We start from the raw sequence: 23260 nt of genomic DNA, 5'->3' as shown, positions 1-23260 counted from the left end.
TGTGTGCATTTCTTTGCCCCATAGGATTAAAGAATGGGTTGATCAGATGCAGAAAGAGCTTGTTACCCTGGCAGACACAGCCGCAGCTGGGAAGAGCCTCACTCAGGTATAAACACCGGAATATACACAGACATGCATAAAATCTGAGCATAATCCTATTCCTTTCTTAAAATTTAAGTCAACCCCTTGTATATTTTCCCCTAAATGTTTAAACTCTTAATTTCCTGTGAAAATTATATTTAGTTTTAACAATAATTTAAACAAATGAATGTGTGTACAAAAAGTCTTTTTTGTATTAAAACAGCAATTACATTTGTCTTTCTCCATGTAGATTTTTCTGAGTAACCAGCACCTCTACACTGTGGAGCAAAACGATGCGGAGGAGCTAGTGGCCAGAGCAGCCAGGAACATAGAGCAGCTGCTACACAAGAGGTCTGCTGCCTTGGAGGTAAAATTCACTCCTCTCAAAGGAACCAACTGTCAGTTTGCAATTTGTTTGTAGCTTTTGATGCTGCACAGGACAAACTCTTCAAGTGCCATGACAGCGACCAGTTTTCCATCTGTTCTTCTCTAAGACTCCACCATGGATATTAAATAATCAGAGTGTGATTGTAAAAACCTAAAGATAAACTGGAGCACATTAGGTTTTGGTGACACAGGGATGTTTGTGGTATTTAGTCATTGTAAAAGTAATACAATACAAATAACAGCAGATGAACCGATTTGTCATTCAAGTGAAAATCACATCAGGAATTCACTTTGGGTACATTTAATTCATTGCAGACCAGGGATGAAAACTGCCAACACGGATAAAAGCAATTTGAAAAAGATGATAAAAAATTAAGTTGTTTTTATGTTGTTTTTTTTTTTTTTGTTTGTTTTTTTTTTTTTTGGCCTGTCCCGTTTGGCACTTCAGAATTGTTGTCTAAAGGCAAAGAAAGATGCCCAACGGATTTACTTTACCAAACTGACCATCCCAGCCTTGCCGTAATGGTCCATTTGATTCACCTTTTATTGTTTATTTTATTTTCACTTACTGAATACGGGACAGACTTGACTGGGGGAAAGAAGGGGAGAAAGAAAGAGGGAAAGAGAAACAGCTGAGAAGAGGGACGGGGGAGAAGGGCAAAAGACAAAAAGTTGTTTTTATGTTTGATTTGTCTTGAACAAGCACGACACCCTGTGCTATGTGTAGATTTTGTGACAGTCCCAAAACTAAAAGCAATGAGATACAAAAGCCTTCTGTTTTCTGAGCTGCATCTGTCACAGACAAACTTGCAAAGTCATGATCATGTGTTATTAAAGGCAACAAAAAAGTTAAAGAAAATTCAGTCTCTATATAGCATACAAATTTAATAAAGGTAGCTGAATTATGTTTATTGATGCATATACTGTATGCATCTGACTGGAGATTTAAATCTTCACATACATTGATCTACATCCACATACAGTAAAACGAAGTTTAGTTGAATATCCAACAATCACACCTACCAGCACAGCAGTTGTAAATGGGGGGAAACTATATTTTTATGCCAAACTGAATGATTGCTTTTCCTTAAGTAGGACACAACATATAACTGTAACAGCATTATTGTGTAAAGCATGAATAGTTAAGTTGAGTAATTCACAAGTTATTGCCCAAAACGTAACACATAATTCTGCATTAACACCACCATCTGCGCATTATCTATTTGTTTGCATATTTTTCTGGCTTAGTTTTCCAAATGTGGTTGTTTTTTATTTGGTTGAAGTCCAAAGCCTTTAAATAGAGTATCATTCAAAACATTTTTAGAGTGGTTTAGTAACATGATCTTCTAGTTGTTTTAAAGTACACAACTACCCAATAGTTGTTCAGAACAACCTTTAGGAGGTCTGTATTAGGGGTGCAACGATATACAAAATTCACGGTTCGGTTCGGTTCGATACTTTGGTGTCACGGTTCGATATTTTTTCGATACAAAAAAATGTTCATGCATTTTTAATTTGTCATTTATTAAAATTATAAATATATATTTTAACTCAAAAGTACAGTTTTTAAATTTAACCCTAACCCTTGTGCGTGTTTTTTATTTTGACAGCGAATGCGCACCTGCGGACCACTTATGTGCAGCCCTGGTTATTTAGCTCATCATATCGCAGCCACAGAAATTATTTTGTCCATGAAACCATAAAGCTGCACTTTCTTTTTGCCTTATTGTCTGATTTGTCATAACTTCTCCGTTTTGTGGTAAGCTTTTCTTTGGCTGTCACTTCTTCACCCTGACCTGTCTTATTTGGCTCAGCAGAACTGAAATGCTTTTACACATGCACTCACATAAGCTCAGCGATTCTCTGCGCGATCAACCTCTCACATGTTTAAGCTTGCTGCGGGAGATTTCACTTGTCATGTTTGCATAGTAAGCTAACGATTAATAAGACGATGTCAGAGGAATTGGTGCACAAATTATCATCACTCACAGATCAGTGCTGTCGCTCTCTATACACAGTTCGCACGATTGCAAAGTGAAAGCAAAAAAACAAGCGCAAATTCAAACGCGACTTCAATATGTCACATATTGACAGTGGCTCACCGATGCCAATGACATAATTACCCAGCTACATTTCTGAAAGAATGCAAAAGCATTGACATATATTTTTCCTACAATAGCCCGACGGGCAGGGAAGAGATCGCTGATGAAAAAATCGCTAGCTCCGGGACGTCGGGCTAGCGATATTGCAAGCCCTGTATCTGATTGAGGAATCACTCATCTTTGGAAAAGAGAGTTTATTACAGAGAAATGTCTCTTTCCAAAATAAAAGCTATACTATCCGCTTCTTCTGGGCTATATTCTCAGCAGCATAAGGAGAATCATGTGCTAACAGCTGTCTAAATGACTCGGCTAAAGTTAGTAGCATGCTTGCTTTTTTTTGTCTGCTTCCACTTGTCTTTGCACTAGGATGATGTCGGCGTAAATGTGCAGTCATATTCGTTGTGTTCCCACTAGTGCTTTCAGGTTAATCTCGTTGAAATGACCTTAACGCCACAACACGGCAAATCTCCGTTAACGAGCTACCGCCGATCGCTCCGTGCATGGGGCTAGACGGCCAACACGTTAACGAGCTAACTGCGCTAACACACTAGTTCACACCAATGTAATTGAGCATTGCATGGCACATCCAACATACTGTTTTACTTTAGTCCATGACTCGCTTACCTTCAGGGTCATACGTCACATGAAAACCAAAATAATTCCAAACGCCAGATCTGAATGAGGTTCAATTTTCCTGTTGCAAGGAGAGCTTAACTTCTGTCTCGCTAGCTTGCCCTGCGCTCTTCCTTCTGACGATGCTGTCTGTGTTGAGCGCTCAGTGGATCTGCGCTCGGCAGTGCAGCCTAGGCGGAGTAGTCGAACACAGATTCACTGAGCGCTCAACACAGACAGCATCGTCAGAAGGAAAATTGATAAAATAAATTACAAATGTTGTATTGTTCGATACATATGCGTACCGAACCGAAAGCACTGTATCGAACGGTTCAATATCGATACGAATATCGTTGCACCCCTAGTCTGTATGTTATCACAGTCTAAACCTGAGGAGTGCGTATTACTTTTGATGGACATTTTATAGCCAACTAATGTTTCTGTTATAAAGGTATGTGTGTGTGACGATTTATAAATCTAATTTGGCTCCATAGTAGAGGATAGATGCTGTATGCTAAAGGAACAGTGGGTGAAGCATATACTTAAAAGAGTAGAAAGCACGGACTGAGATCTTTCTTCTTTTGGACTGAATGTGATAATGAGAGCCTCGACCCTCGGGATGTTCTCCCCCCCAATTTCTTTCTTTCTTTTTTAGGGCAGAGATTCTCATCTCCACTAGGAGTCTGAATAGCAAATTGCCTTTTTAAGGCCTTGCAGTTGTTGTCTAATTAGTAATGGAAAGGGAGTGTTTATGAATGTCCATAAACATGTGTCCTGCCAAGTGTCTGTCTTTTGTTTGTTAAGTAAAGCCACTCATGTTCTTATCAATTTTCCGAGTGCTGGTGCCACAATTTGCATCAGCAGCAAAGTGAATATTGGCTCTACTGCATGGAAAAGCAGTAGAAGAGAGAAATGGCTGCAATACTGGGCAATGTTACGGTGTATTTTCTATGTGAAAAGTTCATAAGGGTAGGTGGTGGGTGGGACGTCAACTTTATGTTGACAGTTGATCCAACCTCCACACATCGATCACGTCTCACTCTTTATTATGCCTCATCTTCTTTTATGAGTAACCTCAAGGCACACTGATATTGGATTCTCTGTCATGAGATGTATAGATGAGAAGATAAATGATAAATGCATGCTGGGAAAGAGGCAGGTCCACATGAAAATAATGGCTATGTGGATTGATGGACAGATAGACAGTGAGCAAAGGATCATAGTGAGAGCAGCTGAGGAAATAAAGAAGGCTTTTAGCGAATAGTGCGATTGGTTTCCCTTTTGGGTATAGTCTTTCTAATACTTGCAGACCGCATACAGTAGGAGTGAGAATAAACACCAGCAAACTCAAACCAGAAGATAGTATACAGGAAGCAAACTGTCCCACTAGATTTCAGTTGTGCTTTGAGATTTTTGCTGACCAATCTTCTAAGTCAAAGGAGGGCTTTTTGCTCTAAACTTTATTAGGCAAAATGCAGGAAGCGAATCTTCATTGCAACTGGGACTTCCTTTTTTGCTCAGTGCTTTTGATATGAGGTTGGAAGTGACTCGCAATGTCAATATAATTGGAGATTGCCCAAGGCACTCAAGCCATTTTCACTTACTTGACAAGTGCTTTCAAACTTGCATCCTCCCGTTGGCTTTCGTCTTTCTCTTTCTTGTGTCTTGTCTGTCTCTCTTTATCTGATATCTAACTCCGTGTGATGGATGACCTTCCAAAGGCTGCAGCTTACCTAGCCACAGGTGTGTGAAATAAGTGTCCATTTATGTGTGCCTATTCATGCTTTCATAAATAAGTGTGAGGCAGAATGTAGCATGCATTATTAATATGTACTTGGCTGCACACTGCTAGGAGAGATCACTTTATCAAAGGTTTTACAATGGATACTGTGGCTCGAAGCCCAGTGGGGAACACTCACACATTTAAACATGGAAGCATTCACCGTTTGGACTGTCCACCTGCCCACTCACTGATCCACCCACTATACATCATTTGCTACATAAAAAACTCAATAGGGGATATTGGCAGACAGTTGTTTGATAGAGCTTAGGCACTGAAATGTAGCCACCTACACACGCATGAGCCAAAGGGCCAAAGTACCAAAAACTCCTCTATAAATTTATAATAAATTCTAATGAATGCATATTTGTATCTTTAAATTCAGACCACTTACTGTTGATTTCCATCTTATTTTTATTCTTGTTACTTTTATTATTATTATTATAATACAGAGAGCATAGTCCATATGCTTAAACAGATTTCCATTATAATGGATTTATCTCAACCAAGAAAATTCTTGCCTCTTACGCTGAATAAATGGCTATCACACCTTCATAAAAAACAGTATGAAGCTGTGAAAGGGTCATTAGAGTAAATAATTCTGCTTAGGGTGATATCATAATGAAAATCTTGATGTCAAATACGCTTGACCACTCGGCAAAACTGTGTGAGACTCTCCTGGCTTGAGTCAACACATCTTGGAGAGATGAGTTGATTCACAACACATCTCTCCTTCCTACATATTCAGCTTGTTATCTGTTTCCCTGAATGCCTAAGTACACTGTAATTAAAGGCTCAATTATTGATACAGCTAAACTTGTGCTACAAAAGATAAACTAAATAAACACTGAAGAAAGACACTGATGCATGCTCACACATCAAACTCCCTCTTTAGTATACCTACTGCCCACACAAGTGCCCTGTGATTGTGTGGGGTCCCACAGTTTTTTTTGGACGTCCATTTGAGGTTTGCTTCATTGATAACATCACTTGAACTGAATGTAACATAAAGCAGATGTTGAGTTTTGGTGTTGCAGGCTGAGTTATCACTCTAAATAATATACTAGCATATTTTTAGACACTTGCTCTTTGAATGGGTTGTTCCCTACATCCAGAAACCACATATCAGCCGCAGTTATTTGTTTTTACTTGAACAGTCTGCATGGGGTAAATGTGTATGTCTACAGTACTGTATGTGTGTGTCTGCACAATTCCTCTTTTCTCCTGAGGTGAAGGGCTCTATCCAGTGACTAATGAGCCACTCCACAGCATTACTTAGAGTAATCCCTCAGCCTGCAGCACACAAAAAAGGAAAGAAAGTCTACAGGACACAGGTGGTGGTGTGTGAGACTCTGCGCTGTAAAATGGGGTGTGTTGGTACATGGATATTTGCAGATTAATGTGTCTTTGCTAAATAATCTTAATTTTACAATGTTGGCAACATGATCATGGAACTCTCTTACAGAATAGCATTTAGCAGTAAGTTGATAAAATACTTAATTTTTTAAATATTTATTTTATTATTTCGATTTAATGCAGTCTACAGACGGATACAAGAAAATCAAAAAGCCACAGTTTGTGGCACATACACTACTTGCTGGCCTTTTAAGGCTAAATGAAATAGAAATAACAAGAAGGAACAGAAGGAGCACTGTCAAGCCCTACAATGTGAGCTCTAGTAGGCTACTCATGTGCATGTTTCTGACCAAACTGTCAAAATCAGACTCATTGAAGGTGGTATGAGGAGCCAGCATCCTTTAATGGGACCTGTGCTCATGCAGCTCGATTGGCATGCTAGATAATATTAAAGCTTGTAGGTCCACCACTGGTCGCAGTTGCTTTTGCAGATGATAGTGCAGGCATTGCAACGTTTGCCACCACATCTCCAGACTCTTTCATGCCTGTGACATGTGCTCAGTGTGAACCTCCGCTCATGAAGAGAAAGATAAGAAACAAACCAGAGGAAGAATCAGTCATGTCTGTGACCACCACCTGCAAAACCATTCCACTTTTGGGGCTGTCTTGTTGTTGTCTTTGCAGTGCAACTGTTGTCACTCTGCATCAGATTAATTCACAATGGTTTTATGCTTTCCAACTGGAAAGATTTTAAAAAGATCTCTGAATTTTAACTGAGTTTGTGTTACACTGAAATGATCAAGTGTTCACTTGTTTTTTTACCAGTGTTAGCTAGCTGCTAACTAGCAGCTTATGTGTAAAACTCATCTTAATAAAAAAGAAAAAGAAAATCCTGATTTTGAGGCCCAGTCGATGTGATCTAATACATTGATTAAAACTTTGCTGTTAGAATTTCCTAACACTGTTAGCCCACTGTCTTTAATTATATACCTTGTTGGATATGCTAGCTGGTACAAAGTTTTTGTCTTGGTTATTTGACTGTCAGACTGACCAAAATACAAGCAAATCAATGACTCATTGACTACTTTGACATTCTGTAACTTTATCTATAGTAGACATAGAATAAACAGTAAAGTGGTAAAAATATTATATTTTTCAGGTAGTCTCCACTACCAAAAACGTGGTATTAGGTAAATCTGGATTGTGCAAGAGTTGGCAGTTCGTCTTGTAATCGGAAGGTTGCCGGTTTGAGCTCCAGCTCTGACAGTCTGGGTCGTTCTGTCCTTGGGCAAGACACTTCACCAGTTGCCTGCTGGTGGTGGTCAGAGGGCCCAGTGGCTCCAGTGTCCGGTCGCCTCGCCTCTGTCAGTGCGCCCCAGGTCAGCTGTGGCTACAGTGTAGCTTGCCATCACCAGTGTGTGAATGTGTGTGTGAATGGGTGAATGACTGAATGTAGTGTAAAGCACTTTGGGGTCCTTAGGGACTAAGTAAAGCGCTATACAAGCCATTTACCATTTTTCAGTGATTACTTCACTTAAAAGAGGGAAACAAATGCAAAGTATGGTTCAAGACAAACAACACAATATCATAACATTGGAGTGCTATTTTTATATATTTATACATATTTATATATTTTACGTATTAAGCATATACGGAGGAAAGAAATGTCCCAGCTGTCTTTCAGACATTTCCCTATAATGTAAGCATGATATGGTAATGAAAACATTTAGATTACAATCATATCAATAATGAAAAAAAATCATAGTCATATCTATAAAAGTGTCATTCTCAAGATTTCCAGGGTAATGCTGCAAAGTTCAGTTATCCAGTTCCCTCTGTTTAGAGATGTGTGTTAAGTGTTTAATGTGGTATTTGTAGATCTCTTTAATGGAGTCTTTGTACCCCAGGTGTTGGACCATATTTTTATTAATCTGCTGCCTGCTGTCACAATGTTAGAATAATGAGCAGAAGACGCATTTATGTGTGTGTGTGTGTGTGTGTGTGTGTGTGTGTGTGTGTGTGTGTGTACCAGTGTACAGCAATGAGTAGTAGCTATGACACGATCAGAGATATTCTAGTCTCCAGAACAGATGTTACTCTACATCCCATCACAACTGTGCGCTGATCATACTGTATTAAGCAGGTAAACGGTGTTTTTGTGTGTGTGTGTGTGTATGTGTGTGTCTTTTTCTGTGAGCATACATTTATATTTATTGTTTGTGTGATAATGAAAAGAGAAGGGGGGGAGGACTGCAAATAGGAAATTCTAACTAGACTTCTAGTAGGCCAGGGACAATAGCCTAATACGCTAATCAAGATGAAATCCAAACTGTGTTAGTGGATTACAAAATGTATTAAAGCCTTTTGTGGTCTAAAGATACTGTTCCTTCAAAATTAACACTGATCAATGCCAATTAAATGTGGCATGTAGCATTTTTCAGAATCAGCATTTCCATACTTTGTAATTATTGCAATAATTGAGATGAAACAAGGTAATTAGGATCAGCTCTTACACTAGCATGAGTGTCTCTCTGCCGTTCTGCTCTCAGCTGCGATTACTACCAAACAGTATATCTATGCTTCCTTCGCACATGTTAATTCTTTTACAGATTGTTATATATTGTCTGTAATCTAATTATAATTAACCAATAGACAGTGAAATAATAATATTTCGTAATAATAAAATGAATCAGTCTAACCAAGGATAGTAAATCCTTATCATTGTTTTTCCTCGGGAAACAAGCAGAGATAAACTGAGCAGTCAGAAAATTGCAAAGAGTAGAAAAAAAATGAAATAAATGTTTTTTTTAATACTAAGATTTGTTTAATGTAGATTTGAAACATGAAAAAATTAAATACTGCAGTTATCACCACATATGATAGTGGTGTATAAAGGACAATGATGTATATCTTCCTACATATTATGGTGTTCTGTATGCTTATGCCATAGTTTTGGACATAAGGTTTTCTCTGATTTGAATAGAAAACGTTCATAAAACCAGAAGATATAAAAGCTCAAGTTTTAATTAAATGAACATTAATAATCTAATCTTAATAATCTTTTTGTAACAGTATGGTAAGCATTGTACTCATGATTGACAAAATTGATAAGTAAATAATAGGTATATATATATATATGTATAGATCTTAACGGTAAGTAGGGATGGGTATCGTTTAGGTTTTATCCGATACCAGTACCAAACCGGTACTTCTGAAACGGTGCCGGTGCTTAAACGGTGCTCAAACCGGTGCTAAAAGAATGGAGAACACAAAATTGGTCCAAAAACCTCTCATGTTCAGCTGTTTTTCTTATAAAAAGATAACAACATTAGCCTTTTCTGCAGCTATAGGGGATTTATGGTATCAGTCTTGGCTGGAAGCAGTGCTTAAACAATGGAAAAAACACAAACTTTGTCCAAAAATGTTTAACTGTTTTCCACTTTTTCTTTGGTCATTTTAGCCTTTTTTGCCAGGGTGAAGGGAGCATCTGCCATCAAACAAGAAGACAGCCGCATGTAACTACGATGGTGTTTGCTAGTTCACCTTACATGCATTAATGTAATAACGCGGTTAGCGTACTCAACGTAAATTACACATGAACAACATTAAGCTACTCATGCAGAGAAGCTGCTGCTGCTGCCATCATCATCCCTCATCATTTCTGCTACACTGGCAGGGCAAGGGGCCAGGACTCTCCTCTTCGGGTTTTTGGGGGATGTTGCTAACTCCGGGTCCAATAACAGGCAACCCACCTGCAGTAGATGTGCATGGTGTGAGGTCTCGCAACAAGCTATCAAATACGGCGCATTTCTCGGCTTTTAACAAAATGCTATATGTCGCCAGGTGTTTTATCAGATTCGAGGTGTTACCTCCTTTGCACAGTATCACAGTATCACCTTAAAGCACTTGTTGCAGGCTGCTGAGTTTGCATCTTTTGCTGTGAAGTACAGCCAGAGTTTTGACCACTTCGCCTTGGGCATTTTTAATCTGTAGCTCTGCTCTAAAAGAACCTACATACCTGGGCCCGCCTACTATCCTTGGAAACGTAAAATGATTGGCTAGAATCTAAAGTGTATGACATATCAGGAAGAAAAAGCACCGAAATAAAGCACCGAAATGTGCGCTGCTTTTTGGTCTGGTTACTACCGTTTATGTCAGAACCGGTGCCATAATGGCACTGGATACCAGTACCCATCCCTAATAGTAAGCATACAGTAAGCACACTTAAATCTACAGTCTCTCCGTGTCAGAAATTCTATATTATAAGATAAAGCACATGCAATAACAGAGAGAAAACCCCAACAATTAGACACCCAATAGGAGTTTTTGATTGGTGACAGTGGGAAAGAAAAACTCCCTTTTAGACTTCAGGTAGAAGCCATCTGCCATGATTGGTTAGGGGTGAGGGGAGAGAGACAGGACAAAGTACACACTGTGGAAGAGAGCCATTCTTGTTGTGAAGTGGTAAGCATGCAAGGTTTCTTTAGATCAGAGTGTTTGTAAATCATAATAACAATTTGAGGTTGTACGAGAGGCTTTCAGGGGGACCGTCCAAACAGTTGTGACTGCATATCTTTGAACACAGCTGATATACTACAAGAACATGGCATTCTCCAAGTGTACTGGAAAGAAGTATATTAATACCAATTATCCATCCATGGTGTCCACATAGGGGATATAGCTACACTTAGCAATAGATCTCTGAGATACATGCATGACAACAAAAAAGCCAAAATACTAAATGGAATGGGGAGCAGGTGTACATTTACTGTTCCTATCAGCAAGGCTCTCCCATGGGTTCTCGCAGCTGCAGATACCTCAGGTCTGTCACTCTGTCTCATGCTTTCTTCCTCCTTTTACTATCTCACCTTCTTCTCTGTGGATACTTCCATCCCTCCCACCTTTTCTGTCAACTCTCTGTTCCAGTACACCCAGTGCTGTCTCCTCTTTGTTCAAATCCTGGCCTTTTGTCACAGTTCTCTGTCAAACTGATATTTAAAATCAACCTTTTAGCTATCTCCTCTGACATCTCTCACTGCTTTATCACTCACTCTATTCTTCTGCCATCTGTCTCTTCTTTCTCCATGCAGCTTTCATTTTAAACTACTACTGTCCTGTCTGTCTGTCCTTTGCCCTGCTCTCCATGTCTTGCCATGATATGAATTCATTTATTTTCTTACTCTTTTTGTTCTCCTTTATGTATATTCCTGCATATATGTAAAGTATTTATTTATTAGACACGGATGAAGGTGTTTTTGTTTGTCCTTTTCCAAACACGGAAACCATCCCGTTGCTCAGTAAATCATCCATAAGCCACCCAGCTATATGTTTTCCTCATTCCAGTGTTCATTCTGATGAGCTTTGTTTTAATGAGTTTACTTTGAAGGCAGTGATCATGCTGAGTCAGAGTATTGTTTTTTTTCCTCTCTCTAGACTGTCCTTTCTGCTAATACATCTGCTCGTTAATTATGTCCTTCCCTCTTCCCTTTTCAGAGTCATCTCTTTCTTTTCTATTATTTCTTTTTTCACACCTCCCCCATTTTTACTTTTTTTACCATCCATTTGAGACGGAGCTCATTATGGCAAGTAAAAAACACGATGTCTGGACACATCAGAACTGAGAAAGAGTAAGATAAGAGCGAATGTGGGTGTTAATGATCATTTAGACTGTTACTACTCTTGTAAGTATTGCTTTGTTGTCTGTGGGAGTTGGGCAGTGTGCACTGAACAGCCTATTGATTTCAGTGTCTGGAGCCTTTAGACACACATAAACACACACACACACACACACACATATACACAGGGTGTCTGGGATGCTCTGTGAGGTTTAGCAGAGCCTGTCTCATCTTCTCTGTCTATCCTTTAAGCTGTGCTCTGCTTTCTCACTAAATGCATGGTGGGCTGCTGGGCGGCCCTGGCAGAATGACAACTAAGAGTGGTGAGAGCAGGGCAGAAATATCTCTCTGTGGGACTAGTAGGACTACCTAGCACTCAGGTCAGCTCTCAACGGCAGTAGAACAATGATCCTATACATCAGTGAGTAATGAGTAGTTAAAAGCTGTATCTGCCCTATTTGGCTCTTAGAATATTAATCTGCACAGCAGTTGTTAGAGTCATCATGAGGTCATTTTTATGTTCATCTGAGAAAAAAGATAGAGCTCACTACTAACTAGCTTCAGTTGCGCTGCCTGTAGGTTTTATTGAACATTTTTGTCATAGACTGCATTATTCTTGAGAACTCTCTCTTGTTCCCCCTGTTCTCCCTGAAATCTCTAAACCGCCTCGTCCCCCAGAGAACACGACCCAACTTCAATGCCACGTTGAATGAAATGTAACTCGGTTTTTAGGTATATTTAGATGTCTTTTAAACTTTTAACCAGTAAAAATTTTTATCAGTACGAGTCTGAAAACAACTTCTCTTCCCAAGAATCATATACCCAATTCTCACTCTCCTGGTACCCATGCTACGCTCTGCTGCCAATTGCAGAGGAGTGATAGTTCTTCTCAGGTCTCCAGGGGTCATGAACTGAAAGAGTGAGCTCATCATGGTGTCCAACTTTCACAATTAGTGAAAGTGAGACTAAAAAACCATTAGGTCGGGCGTTTTGCAGAGTGTAATCCATTATAGTGCAAATTTGTGCATTTTAGTGGAGTAACAGTGGCTTCTAATCAATTGGCAGAGACAGCAGTTTTCAGCAGCTCTAATGAACTGTTGTGCTCATTCAGAGAGTTTAGCTGTCACTCACTGAGTAGCCTCTTCAAATCTAGATCCCTCAGTGCAAAGCACATTTGATTATGTTGTTGCTTTCTTTGGCTAGACTGATAACCTTTGTATGTGTTTGACATAAAAAAGAGAGAAAGAGAGAGAGGGATGCAAGCAAAATAGAAGGGTAATTAGGTATCTTTCCTCGCACACTCATTCTCACCCTCCCCCATATCTCCCAGGGGGTAGTGGAGACTCGTCAAAGCCCTGTCATGAATTTTTAACATGCCTGTTGGTCTCTTAGGAAGCGTGTGTAGATGTGTGGTTTCTGCATGTGCATGTTCATATACAGTCAGGCAAAAAAAGGGATTTTCACATGTGTTTTTTTCACACAAAGTCTTATATAATTCATGAATGTCACACTAATGGCTTAAGTATGATGTACGATGTATCAGGAGTTGAACAGCTGTTGGTTATATGCATGTATCATTTCTGATACAATGTTTTGCTGAAGGAGAAACCCAAGGGAACATATGGATAATGCCTATCCATATGTTTTTAGACTACCTTGATTATGTGTTCCTGTATCTTTTTGCACTGATATTATGCAAGCTTATCATTTTATGAGCAATAGCCTGGTTTTCTGTTTATCTGATGAAGCTCAGTTAGTGCACTTGGGTTGATGTGATGCTACACTGTTGACATTTGACAACTCACAAATCTCGCCAGTAGATCAAAAATGCTCTATTTTTTGCATAGCGTATCTGCTGAAGGCATTTATGTCAAACTTAGCCGAGTCAAGTTTCTTTGATAAGTGATGGTCTCATTTTGGGATCTCCCTGTTGCTAAGCAACATTATCAGGGGCACCAATGTCACACTTATCTATGACCTCAAGATGATTTTACAAGTGCATCGGCACAGTTTAGAATCAACTTCCACTGACCGACACATACAGTGGTGTCAAAAAGTGTTTGGCCCCTTCTTGATTTACTAGTGTTTTGCATATTTGTCACACATAATGTTTCAGATCATCAAACTTATTTTGATAAGATAAGTTACAATGATGATTTCATTGATTAAGAGAGAAAAGTTATCCTCGTTCTGTTTGAAAAAGTAATTGCCCTTCTTATTAAAATAATGAATTAATTGCAAAAAACTGCATTTTTTGGAAACCTGAGCTCAGTTTCACCAAACACACTCAGCCCTGACTATTGGCAGACCTGTTGAATCAAAAAATCACTTAAATAGAACCTGTTTTATAAAGTGAAGCAGGCTAAAAGATCTCAAAAAGCAACACATTATGACAGGATCTAAAAAAAAAACCCACCTGAAAACAGTAAACAGTTAAGTATGGTAGTTGTAGTGTGATGGTCTAGGGCTGTTCTGCTGCCTCAGGAAATTTAAGACTTGCTGTGGTAAATGGAACCATGAATTCTGCTGTTTACCAAAACATCCTGAAGGAGAATGTCCGGCCACCTGTTTGTGACCTCAAGCTGAAGCACACTTGGGTTCTACAGCCGGACAATGATCCAAAACAGGAAGTCCACCTCTGAATGTCTTAAGAAAAACAAAATAAAAACTTTGGCGTGTCCTGGTCAAAGTCTTGACCTGAATCCAATTGAGATGCTGTGGCATGACCTTAAAAAGCAGACTCATGCCCGAAAACCCTCCAATGTGGCTGAATTACAACATTTCAGCAAAAAACAGTGGGCCACAATTCCTCTACAAGTCTAATATTTAAATTTGTTTGGTTCATTTGAAACATTTAAGTGTGACAAACATATAGAAAAACAGGCAATCAGAAAGAGGGCAAAAACTTTTTCACACCACTGTAGAGTCAAAAAGATTCAAAGAACAAGAAATATGAAGCTGGAAATGAGCATAAGTGGCCAACTTTAACATTTTAAAATAGAGTAGAACATGCCGATCTGCAGAGTTAGGCTTCCCTAACCAAACACATGGTTTTAAAAATAGCAATGGTTTCATTACGATGTGGGAATGCTTAAAATAAATAACAAGACACCTCATGTTTGTCTGCATTGTGCAACTGCCAGTTGGACATGTTTTCATTTTACTCCAAAAACTGTAACTTTTAACAGAGCTTTTGATTTAGATATGCAGTTGGAATCACTGACAACATCTAAACGCTTTAGTGATTGGTGGTAGCAGGGAGCAGTGTCTGACTCTGTTTGACTATGATGCTTGCTACCACTAACTGGTAAATACGATTCAGCACTTGATGCATTGTTAGCACATGCAACTTTTATGTACAATGTACATCGGTCACAATGCTTGTAATCATTTCACATTTTTTTCACTGTTTTGGGTTGGTCAGTGTGTACGTGTGTATATAGCTGCAGCAGGGTGTATATTTAGCGGTTGACATCCAGTGCATGGGAGCTAGAGAGAGGTCTGGAACAGAGCCCAGGACTGGAGGCCAAAGGAATGGAACTGTTGATCAAAATGGAACGATTGCCGACAGCAGACACAGGGTCACATAAACATACTCCGTAAAAATACCAATTCAAAATAATATAAGCATCTCATCCAAAGATGTGTCCATCTAGCATGCCTGTTATATATGCTTGCACGAGCCAACAGATGGTTGTCAGACAAAGATGCAGCTATAAAAACAGTTTTTCGTAATCATATAAAAAGATTTGATTCTAACATGATTTAACTTTGGTGTTGTGAAGGAAGATTCTTTGTCCTGCTCTTTGCTTTCATTCCTTATCGCACTTTTGTTCTAACCTCTTACCTTTTCCATTTCTATGGCACTAGTTATGAAACTTGGAACAAGATGTTTTAAAAATTGATGCAGGCCTCGTGGTTAAATTAGTCCACAAATCAAAGTAAAAATGTAGAAATAAGGTATCTATCACTCTGTCCCCTTTTTGAGCCATTTTTTCCCCTTTTGTTAGCACATTTCTCAGTTCTGCCTTCCTTTCCATTAAAAAAAAAAAGAATTCAGAAGATGAAATTACACTTTGCTAAATTATAATGTAAGCATCACCTGAATTGTATAGCACAACTGGAAGATAATATCTCAAGATTTTTCAGTATCAAGACATATATATTACATTTCAACCTTGTGATCTTGGATAGATGTTTATTTCGCTGGATGCACATCAGAACTTGTTTGTTCCCAGATGGAAGACGCATTGTTATTATAGTTTGTACTTGCAAGAAGTAACAAAACAGCACGTATATGTGCAATTGCAGGAGAGATGACTAGATTAAAGGTGAGATTAATTACATTTTCAATTAAATTCAATTGCATGTATATAGTGCCAAATAACAACAGCAGTCACCTCAAGGTGCTTTACACTGTCAGGTAAACACCATATAATAATACAAGTGTGGTTAATTACATTTATATTCCTTTATATAATTCCTTTTTGATTGATAGCTTTTTCAGTGGGTAATTTATTTGTTCTTCACTTTATTCACTGATCCATCATTTCTTCCTGCACTGAACCCAACTTATTTTATTCAGTTAGCTCTATGTTTCACACTCTCTGACTCGCTCACACATTCAGCCACACACCCACCCACACACTACTTTCTTACAGTACAACCTTTTCATTTTGACATTCTGATACTCTGTGGCGTGGCCTTTAGCGGACAGTGAGTGCTGCAAGACCTTGATAGCCCTGTGGTTTGAGCTCTGCAAGTGAGATCATAATCATTTCTCTCTTGTCTCTAGGGTGGTCTCCACCGCGTTTTCTAATGTGCTCTCTTTTGCTCAGGTTTTCTCAAATGAGAGAGATGTTTTGAAGGAAGGATACCCAGTATATGTTCCAGGCTAGGGCTGGGCTGTATCATACCGTTCACGGTAATACCAGTGTAATGTTATGCAACGATAGGAAAATGAAATATCGCGATAGAATATGGGTAAAACGCGCATGCGCAGTGCCTTTGTTTACATACGCACATGGCGGCGACGCAGAATGAGAAGAGCAGAAGTGGATCGTTAAATGAAACAGATGAACAGAATTGGTTTGTAAAAATGCTGCAACTTCAGTGGTGTGGAACTGGTTTAGCTTTCATCCGTCAGATACACAACAAAGCACTATTTTTGGTAGAGCATGCCAGTGGGCTGTCATTATTACCGTGTTTTTTTGGAAAATATGGCACACTTAAAATCAATCCTTTGATTTTTCTGAAAATCGACAGTGCCCCTTATAATCCCGTGTGCCTTATGTATGAATTCTGGTTGTGTTTACTGACCTCGAAACGATTTTATGTGGTACACGGCACTTGAAAATTTGTCAAATGTTTCAGTACAACTTTGCTGAGCTACAAACCCGCACCGCTTGGTGGATTATCGGAGCATTACGGCTATCGTAGGCAGGCGCCTCGCGGAGTGATACGTACTGTGCTTCAACATAATATTACCGTATTGTGTGTGTATAACCTCTTTTTAAGTTTTGTGAATATTATACATGGTTATGCTGAGGATATGTTGGCCAATTTCCACTGGAAATGCCTTTTGGTTAAACTGTCAGCAAGGAATTTGCATTTGCACTGTTATTTTTTTTATATAATTTTAATGCACTTAAAAAAGCTGCTTGTTTAAGTGAAAATACATTGATGTTTTTTGGGGGTTTTTTGCACTAATAAAGTTCAGGAGTTGTAAAGTATTTTGTCTAGTGTCAATTATATCGTCAGTTATATCGTTATCGCAAATTTTCAAATGTATATCGTGATAAATATTTTTGGTCATATCGCCCTGCTCTGCTCCAGCCTAAATCTTTTGTCATATTTCACTTCCCAGAAACTGGCCACAGCTGCTGAAGAGTTTCAAATGAAGCATCAGTGGAAAGACGATTTCGAGGTAACAGAGAGAGAGAAAATACAGAAAAAAAATGTTTATATGTGTTTTTTATGTGCTATCTATTAGGGATGGATGAAAAAATGATACAGCATTGTCACGGTCCGCTGTGACGGACCGAGTGGAGAATGCGTGTAATGGACCCAGGTGCGAACACAAGCGAAGATACAGGAGTGGATTAAACAAAAGCGAGCCTTTTATTATGGCTGATGAAAGGAACAAACCAGAGTGAGGGCAGCATAAGAGTAGTAGCTAAACAGAAACCTAAACTGGACATAAACTATGGAAAGGCTATGGCTGGAGATATGGAACACAGGGGGTGGGAACACAGACGACGCGACGCAGACTACATGAAACACAGAGACTAAATACACATGAGGAATGATCAGGGGAAGTGGCCACACATGGGAACGCAGCTGACACACATGAACTTAACGACAGGACAGGAGGAGTGAAACTGAATACACTGACAGTGAATGCAGGCCTTCAAAGTAAAACAGGAAACATGAGACATGAACCGGGGAGACGTAGTACAGGGGGAGGTGACATAACTGACAGCATGAACTTGACAGTACAAGACACACAGACATAAACACACGAAGGGCAAGGGAGACGTAATGCAAGGGTGGTATATACAGATGGCTGGACTAACTTAATGAACCTAAACAATCAATAAACATCAAAATAGACTAAACACAAAACACTGGGTCGCACGACCCAGGACCATGACAAGCATAGTACTGCTGTATTTAGGATGGGGATAATATATCGATACAGGGACACTAAATATTTATATTTGATTAAATTAATTAAAATACTCTGGGAATACTAGCTGTCTGGGAAACAAGACGACTTGTCTCATGCACCATTATCCTGAGATAACATTAGCTGAGCAAACCTACATTAACAGGTTGTGAAAAACTGTCTGGACACTGGAAACATTTAGCTCAACAAACCTACCTCCTAATTCAGAAAAGGCTAATGACTCAGCCATACAAGTAAAAATAGGGCAGCAACCAAACAAAAATTAATGGCTGCCTGGTAATTGTATGGTAATTGTTCACATTCCTTTGCCGATTTCAACTAAGGGTAACTTAATTGTTGCCCAGAGCTTGCGGGTGTGGCACAGTAATGACCATTTTTGATTGAAGTTTTTCAAATAATTCACATCTAATTTATAAATGCAGACAGATTGCCATCATATTGGCATCAGTTTGAATGAGTCTTTGTCAGTGAGCACAACTCGAGGGGACTTGACTCAACTGGCTGCCAGCTGGTTGTATTTATAGAACAGCAAGATTGCTGAGCGCAAGTGTAGTGGTTAAATGTGAATTTCTGTCTATGCAGACAACAACAGATTTTGTGATTTTCTACGATTTATCACAGTTAACTGGTGCATTACCAGAAACTGAGTGCATGTGACGTTCATGCAGCCAACATCAACCTATTCGATCTCAGACAGATAACTAACTTCATCTTATGGCAACATTTTACCGCAGGCTTTAGTGATAGTGTTTGCATGCTTTATAATCTCATTTTGCCAAAAAAAAAAATTAAATAAATTAATTAAATTAAATTAAAAAAATATCTGAAGTGAAATCCAATTTATCTTATTGGATAAATCTGATAGTGACAAAGTTTGAGGACAAAATTTGATGTTGATTAATCACTACTGCAATACTCTACATATTGCACAATGTTAAAAATCATACTAATATTATTGTTTTGTGAGTGAATAATTGTGAAAATATCATATTGTGTTCCTACGTCTAGCAGACGCACAGATACACAAATGGTGATGCATGTAGTCTAAGTTTGCTAGACTTAGAATAATTTGATTGTGTGAATAGTTTTTACATGTTTTCAGCATCCATCATTAGCAGTGAGTACAGTTCCTTTTGTTAACTGGTTTATTGCTCATTATACACTGTGTTATGATACATGCCCCTCATTTTCAATGACAGATGCTTTGCCTTCTAACAACCCGGGTGGCAAACAATTATATAAGAGAAAAAAGCAATGCTCAGGAAAAATACTTGTCACAGAGGCAGTTATTACATTGCTATCTCAGAGGCAAAAAATGCTTACCTGGAGCATTGCAAATGGCTGCAGGGACAGAGGGACATGGTGAAATATGACCATACCTTATTTATTTAAGCAAAAACACAGACTAGTATCTTTTTAAACTAAATAATAGAATTAACAAATGGCAAAATAAAGAACTGCTTAGAAATTGATCAAATATTTAATAGTTGCATAAATGTTAGGGTTCTTTGTGCAACACCCTGAAGCATCCAAAAAGCATTTTTTGTGCTTCTTTGTCACTTGTTTACAGGATGATGAAATTGCCTACTACAACGCAAAGGACAATGTGAGTGTGCTTTTTTGCCCTCCTCTGTTAATTTATTCTCTTTCTCTTTGAGCCCCTGCAAACACATAGGTCATACATGCATCATGAATGTGCTTTTGCTACACAGCATCCCCACCCCCACCCCGCCTTCATTGCCTCATATTCCCTCATCTCCCTCATTTTACTCCTGCAAAAATCACCACATTTTCACCCCCGCTTTCTCTTATCGTCTTAGCTCTGTACTGCAGCCCCCAGTTTGCTGCTTCTTGGAGCTTTTCTTCCCATGTAGCTACCTCGCTTCTTGGAGCTTTTCTTCCCATGTAGCTACCTCTCTGTCATCCCTCCTTCCAGCCTCTCTCAGGTGAAGAGGTCTCTGCCATGTTTCTCCTCTAATTGACAGATGAGATGTATGAGCTGGCTAGGCTCTTGCTTTATTAGGAAGCAACTGTTCGCACCATTTCTCCCTCCCCCTCTGCCTCTCTCACCACCTCACTACCTCGGCCCCTCTCTACCCTGCTTTCGTTCATCGGTATCTCATCTTTTCCTCCCTGTCTCTACTGCTCTCATTGATGTAAATTGGCAAATGCACGGCAGGAGTTATAAATCTCCACAAGGGGCATAAACAATCTGAGTGTCTCCGGCTCCTCCTCCCAAATGAAGATGATAAAATGAAAAAAAGCGAGACATCATCACGTAAACAGTCAGGTTTTTTTTTAAAGCATGCAGGGTGTGAAAAGTGCAGCAATGTTGTTATTATGGTAGCGATGAGCTGTTGAGAATGTGCGTTCAGGCTGTTGTAAAGTCTTTCATTTTTATGGAGACCAACAAACCATGTCATATATGTGCAATGTGCCTCATTAATTTACATAAAGATGTCTGCTATGATTTCTTAAACCTATAGTGAGAACAGCTATAGATAGTGCTTTGAATCTTTTTTCCCCTTTCAGCTGGATGCAAATGAGACAGAGGGAAGAAAGAACAGGATTCGACCAGACTTTCAAGAGGACCCCTCGTTTAAACGTTTGACTGACTACAACCACACGGCTGTCCACATTCCCACTGACATCTATGATGGCTGTGAGTGCATCGTCACACACACGCACACATACCAAAGTGGTTACTATGGATACGGCTGACACACCAACCCATTATGAAATGTTTTTTACAGATTGTGCCTCAAGCAAAGTTGCCCTTAGCTAAAAGATGGGTTTAACAAAAAAAGCCTCATACGAGTAATAAGCTCTCCTGTAGTAATCGGTTACTTAACAAAGCTGCCTGCCCTTGGAATGTAAAAGAACAGGAGGCACGACAACTGAAAGGATTTATGTGTTTATGTTTTCTTTTTTTGTTTAGAAATATTTTTGCTATTGGTAGTTATGCAGCTTTCAGTTTAATACTCTGTTTAACCAGAACTAGAATGATAAGTATGCATTTATTAAAATTATAAATCATAAATGTATTATTCATATGAATATTGCAGCTATTGAATGTCTTTAGGAACAGATTGATATAAATAGATAGATATAGGAGATATAATACACTTATATCTATAGACTATATTATAGATATTGACTATAATAGATATATGCATGCAATTTTTGCTTGAGTGGACACTTATATTTATTCTTGGCACAGGTATTTTATACTGTTACCCATAAAAGAATGCAATGTGCAACTGAACTGCACTATAAACTGGATTGTGTGTAAATCCTGAAACAATAATATCATCTGTTGAAATATATCAATCAGTACATTTGCATTGTCAGCATTTTTTAAGAACAGAATTCATTCATTTCATTCATTTATTTATTCATTTTCAGGCACAACAAATACCTATATTGAACATAAAATACACAAAACAAAAAACAAAACTTGCCTGAAAAAGGAGTGGGACGAAGAAAACTTATTAAATCCCACCCCTATTTTGGAATCCATACCAGCAATGGTAAGAGGACAGACATTACAGAGCACACTAAAACCCATCATTGAGTATACTGTGACCAGACCAACTGTTTGTAGAGAAATTTAAATCTATGAATATTTTTGCATTGTTTCAATTGTAAACTCAGACTGTTCCAGATTTTCACACCACATACAGACACACAAAAGCCTTTACGGGTTGTTCGAGTTCTGGGTAATTTGAATTCTCCAAAGCCTCTCACATTATAAACCTTTTCTCGAATTTCAAATCTAGTTTGTAAATTTGCCGGTAAAAGTTTAGTAAAAGCTTTATACAAAATTATGGATGTATTGTAATTAACCAGATCCTGGAATTTAAGTAACTTTGCCTGAAGAAAGAATTTGTGAGTATGATCTAGATAACCAGCCTTGTGAATAATACGCAGTGCTCGTTTCTGTACTGTGACTAATGGATTAGTTGTATTTTTATATGTATTTCCCCACACTTCCACACAATATGTAAGATATGGAAGAACCAGGGTACAGTACAGAGTACGAAGTGCATCTTTATCAAGGAATTGTTTCACTTTGTTCAAAACTGCGAGGCTTCTGGAAATTTTGGTTTTTATGTGTCTGACGTGGGGTTTCCATGAAATTTTGTTATCAATTATAACTCCCAAAAATTTGTTTTCACTCACATTATCAATTGGTACACCTTCAATGATAATTGGTAATTCTATATTATATTTTAAATTACCAAAAAACATTGCTTTAGTTTTATTTATATTTAATGATAATTTATTTATGTCCATCCATTTTTTTATTAATTTTAGCTCCCTGTTTACAGTCATTACAAGATCAGTATAATCATCGCTACTGAAAAATATGTTGGTGTCATCTGCGAACAGTATGAGTTTAAGTACTTGAGAAACATCAAAAATATCATTTATGTATACATTGAAAAGTTTTGGTCCCAACACTGACCCTTGGGGAACACCACATGTAATACCAAGTTTCTCTGAATGGTAATGCCCTATGCTAACATATTGTTCCCGACCTGTTAGGTAACTTTTTAACCAGTTACCAGCTTTCCCTCGAATACCATATCTTTCCAATTTATCCAGTAAAATTGAGTGATTGATTGTGTCGAAGGCC

At 38.6% G+C, this 23260-nt stretch overlaps 1 protein-coding gene across 4 annotated transcripts in view; it reads left to right on the top strand.

Annotated features, from left to right (window-relative positions):
* The window catches only part of LOC101476728 (voltage-dependent calcium channel subunit alpha-2/delta-1), an 81261-nt gene that overhangs the window by 8761 nt on the left and 49240 nt on the right, over nucleotides 1-23260 (top strand). For all 4 annotated transcript variants that reach the window (XM_076885733.1, XM_076885732.1, XM_076885731.1 and 1 more), the window contains exons 2-6: nucleotides 25-106; nucleotides 332-448; nucleotides 17800-17859; nucleotides 20192-20227; nucleotides 21154-21283. In XM_076885733.1, coding sequence (XP_076741848.1) covers nucleotides 25-106; nucleotides 332-448; nucleotides 17800-17859; nucleotides 20192-20227; nucleotides 21154-21283 — 425 coding nt within the window. The remainder of the gene's footprint in view (nucleotides 1-24; nucleotides 107-331; nucleotides 449-17799; nucleotides 17860-20191; nucleotides 20228-21153; nucleotides 21284-23260) is intronic.

Source organism: Maylandia zebra, linkage group LG7, assembly GCF_041146795.1.
Source record: "Maylandia zebra isolate NMK-2024a linkage group LG7, Mzebra_GT3a, whole genome shotgun sequence".
NCBI lineage: Eukaryota > Metazoa > Chordata > Actinopteri > Cichliformes > Cichlidae > Maylandia > Maylandia zebra.
Note: the sequence above shows the minus strand (reverse complement) of the source record. Positions and strands in the feature narration are given on the sequence as shown.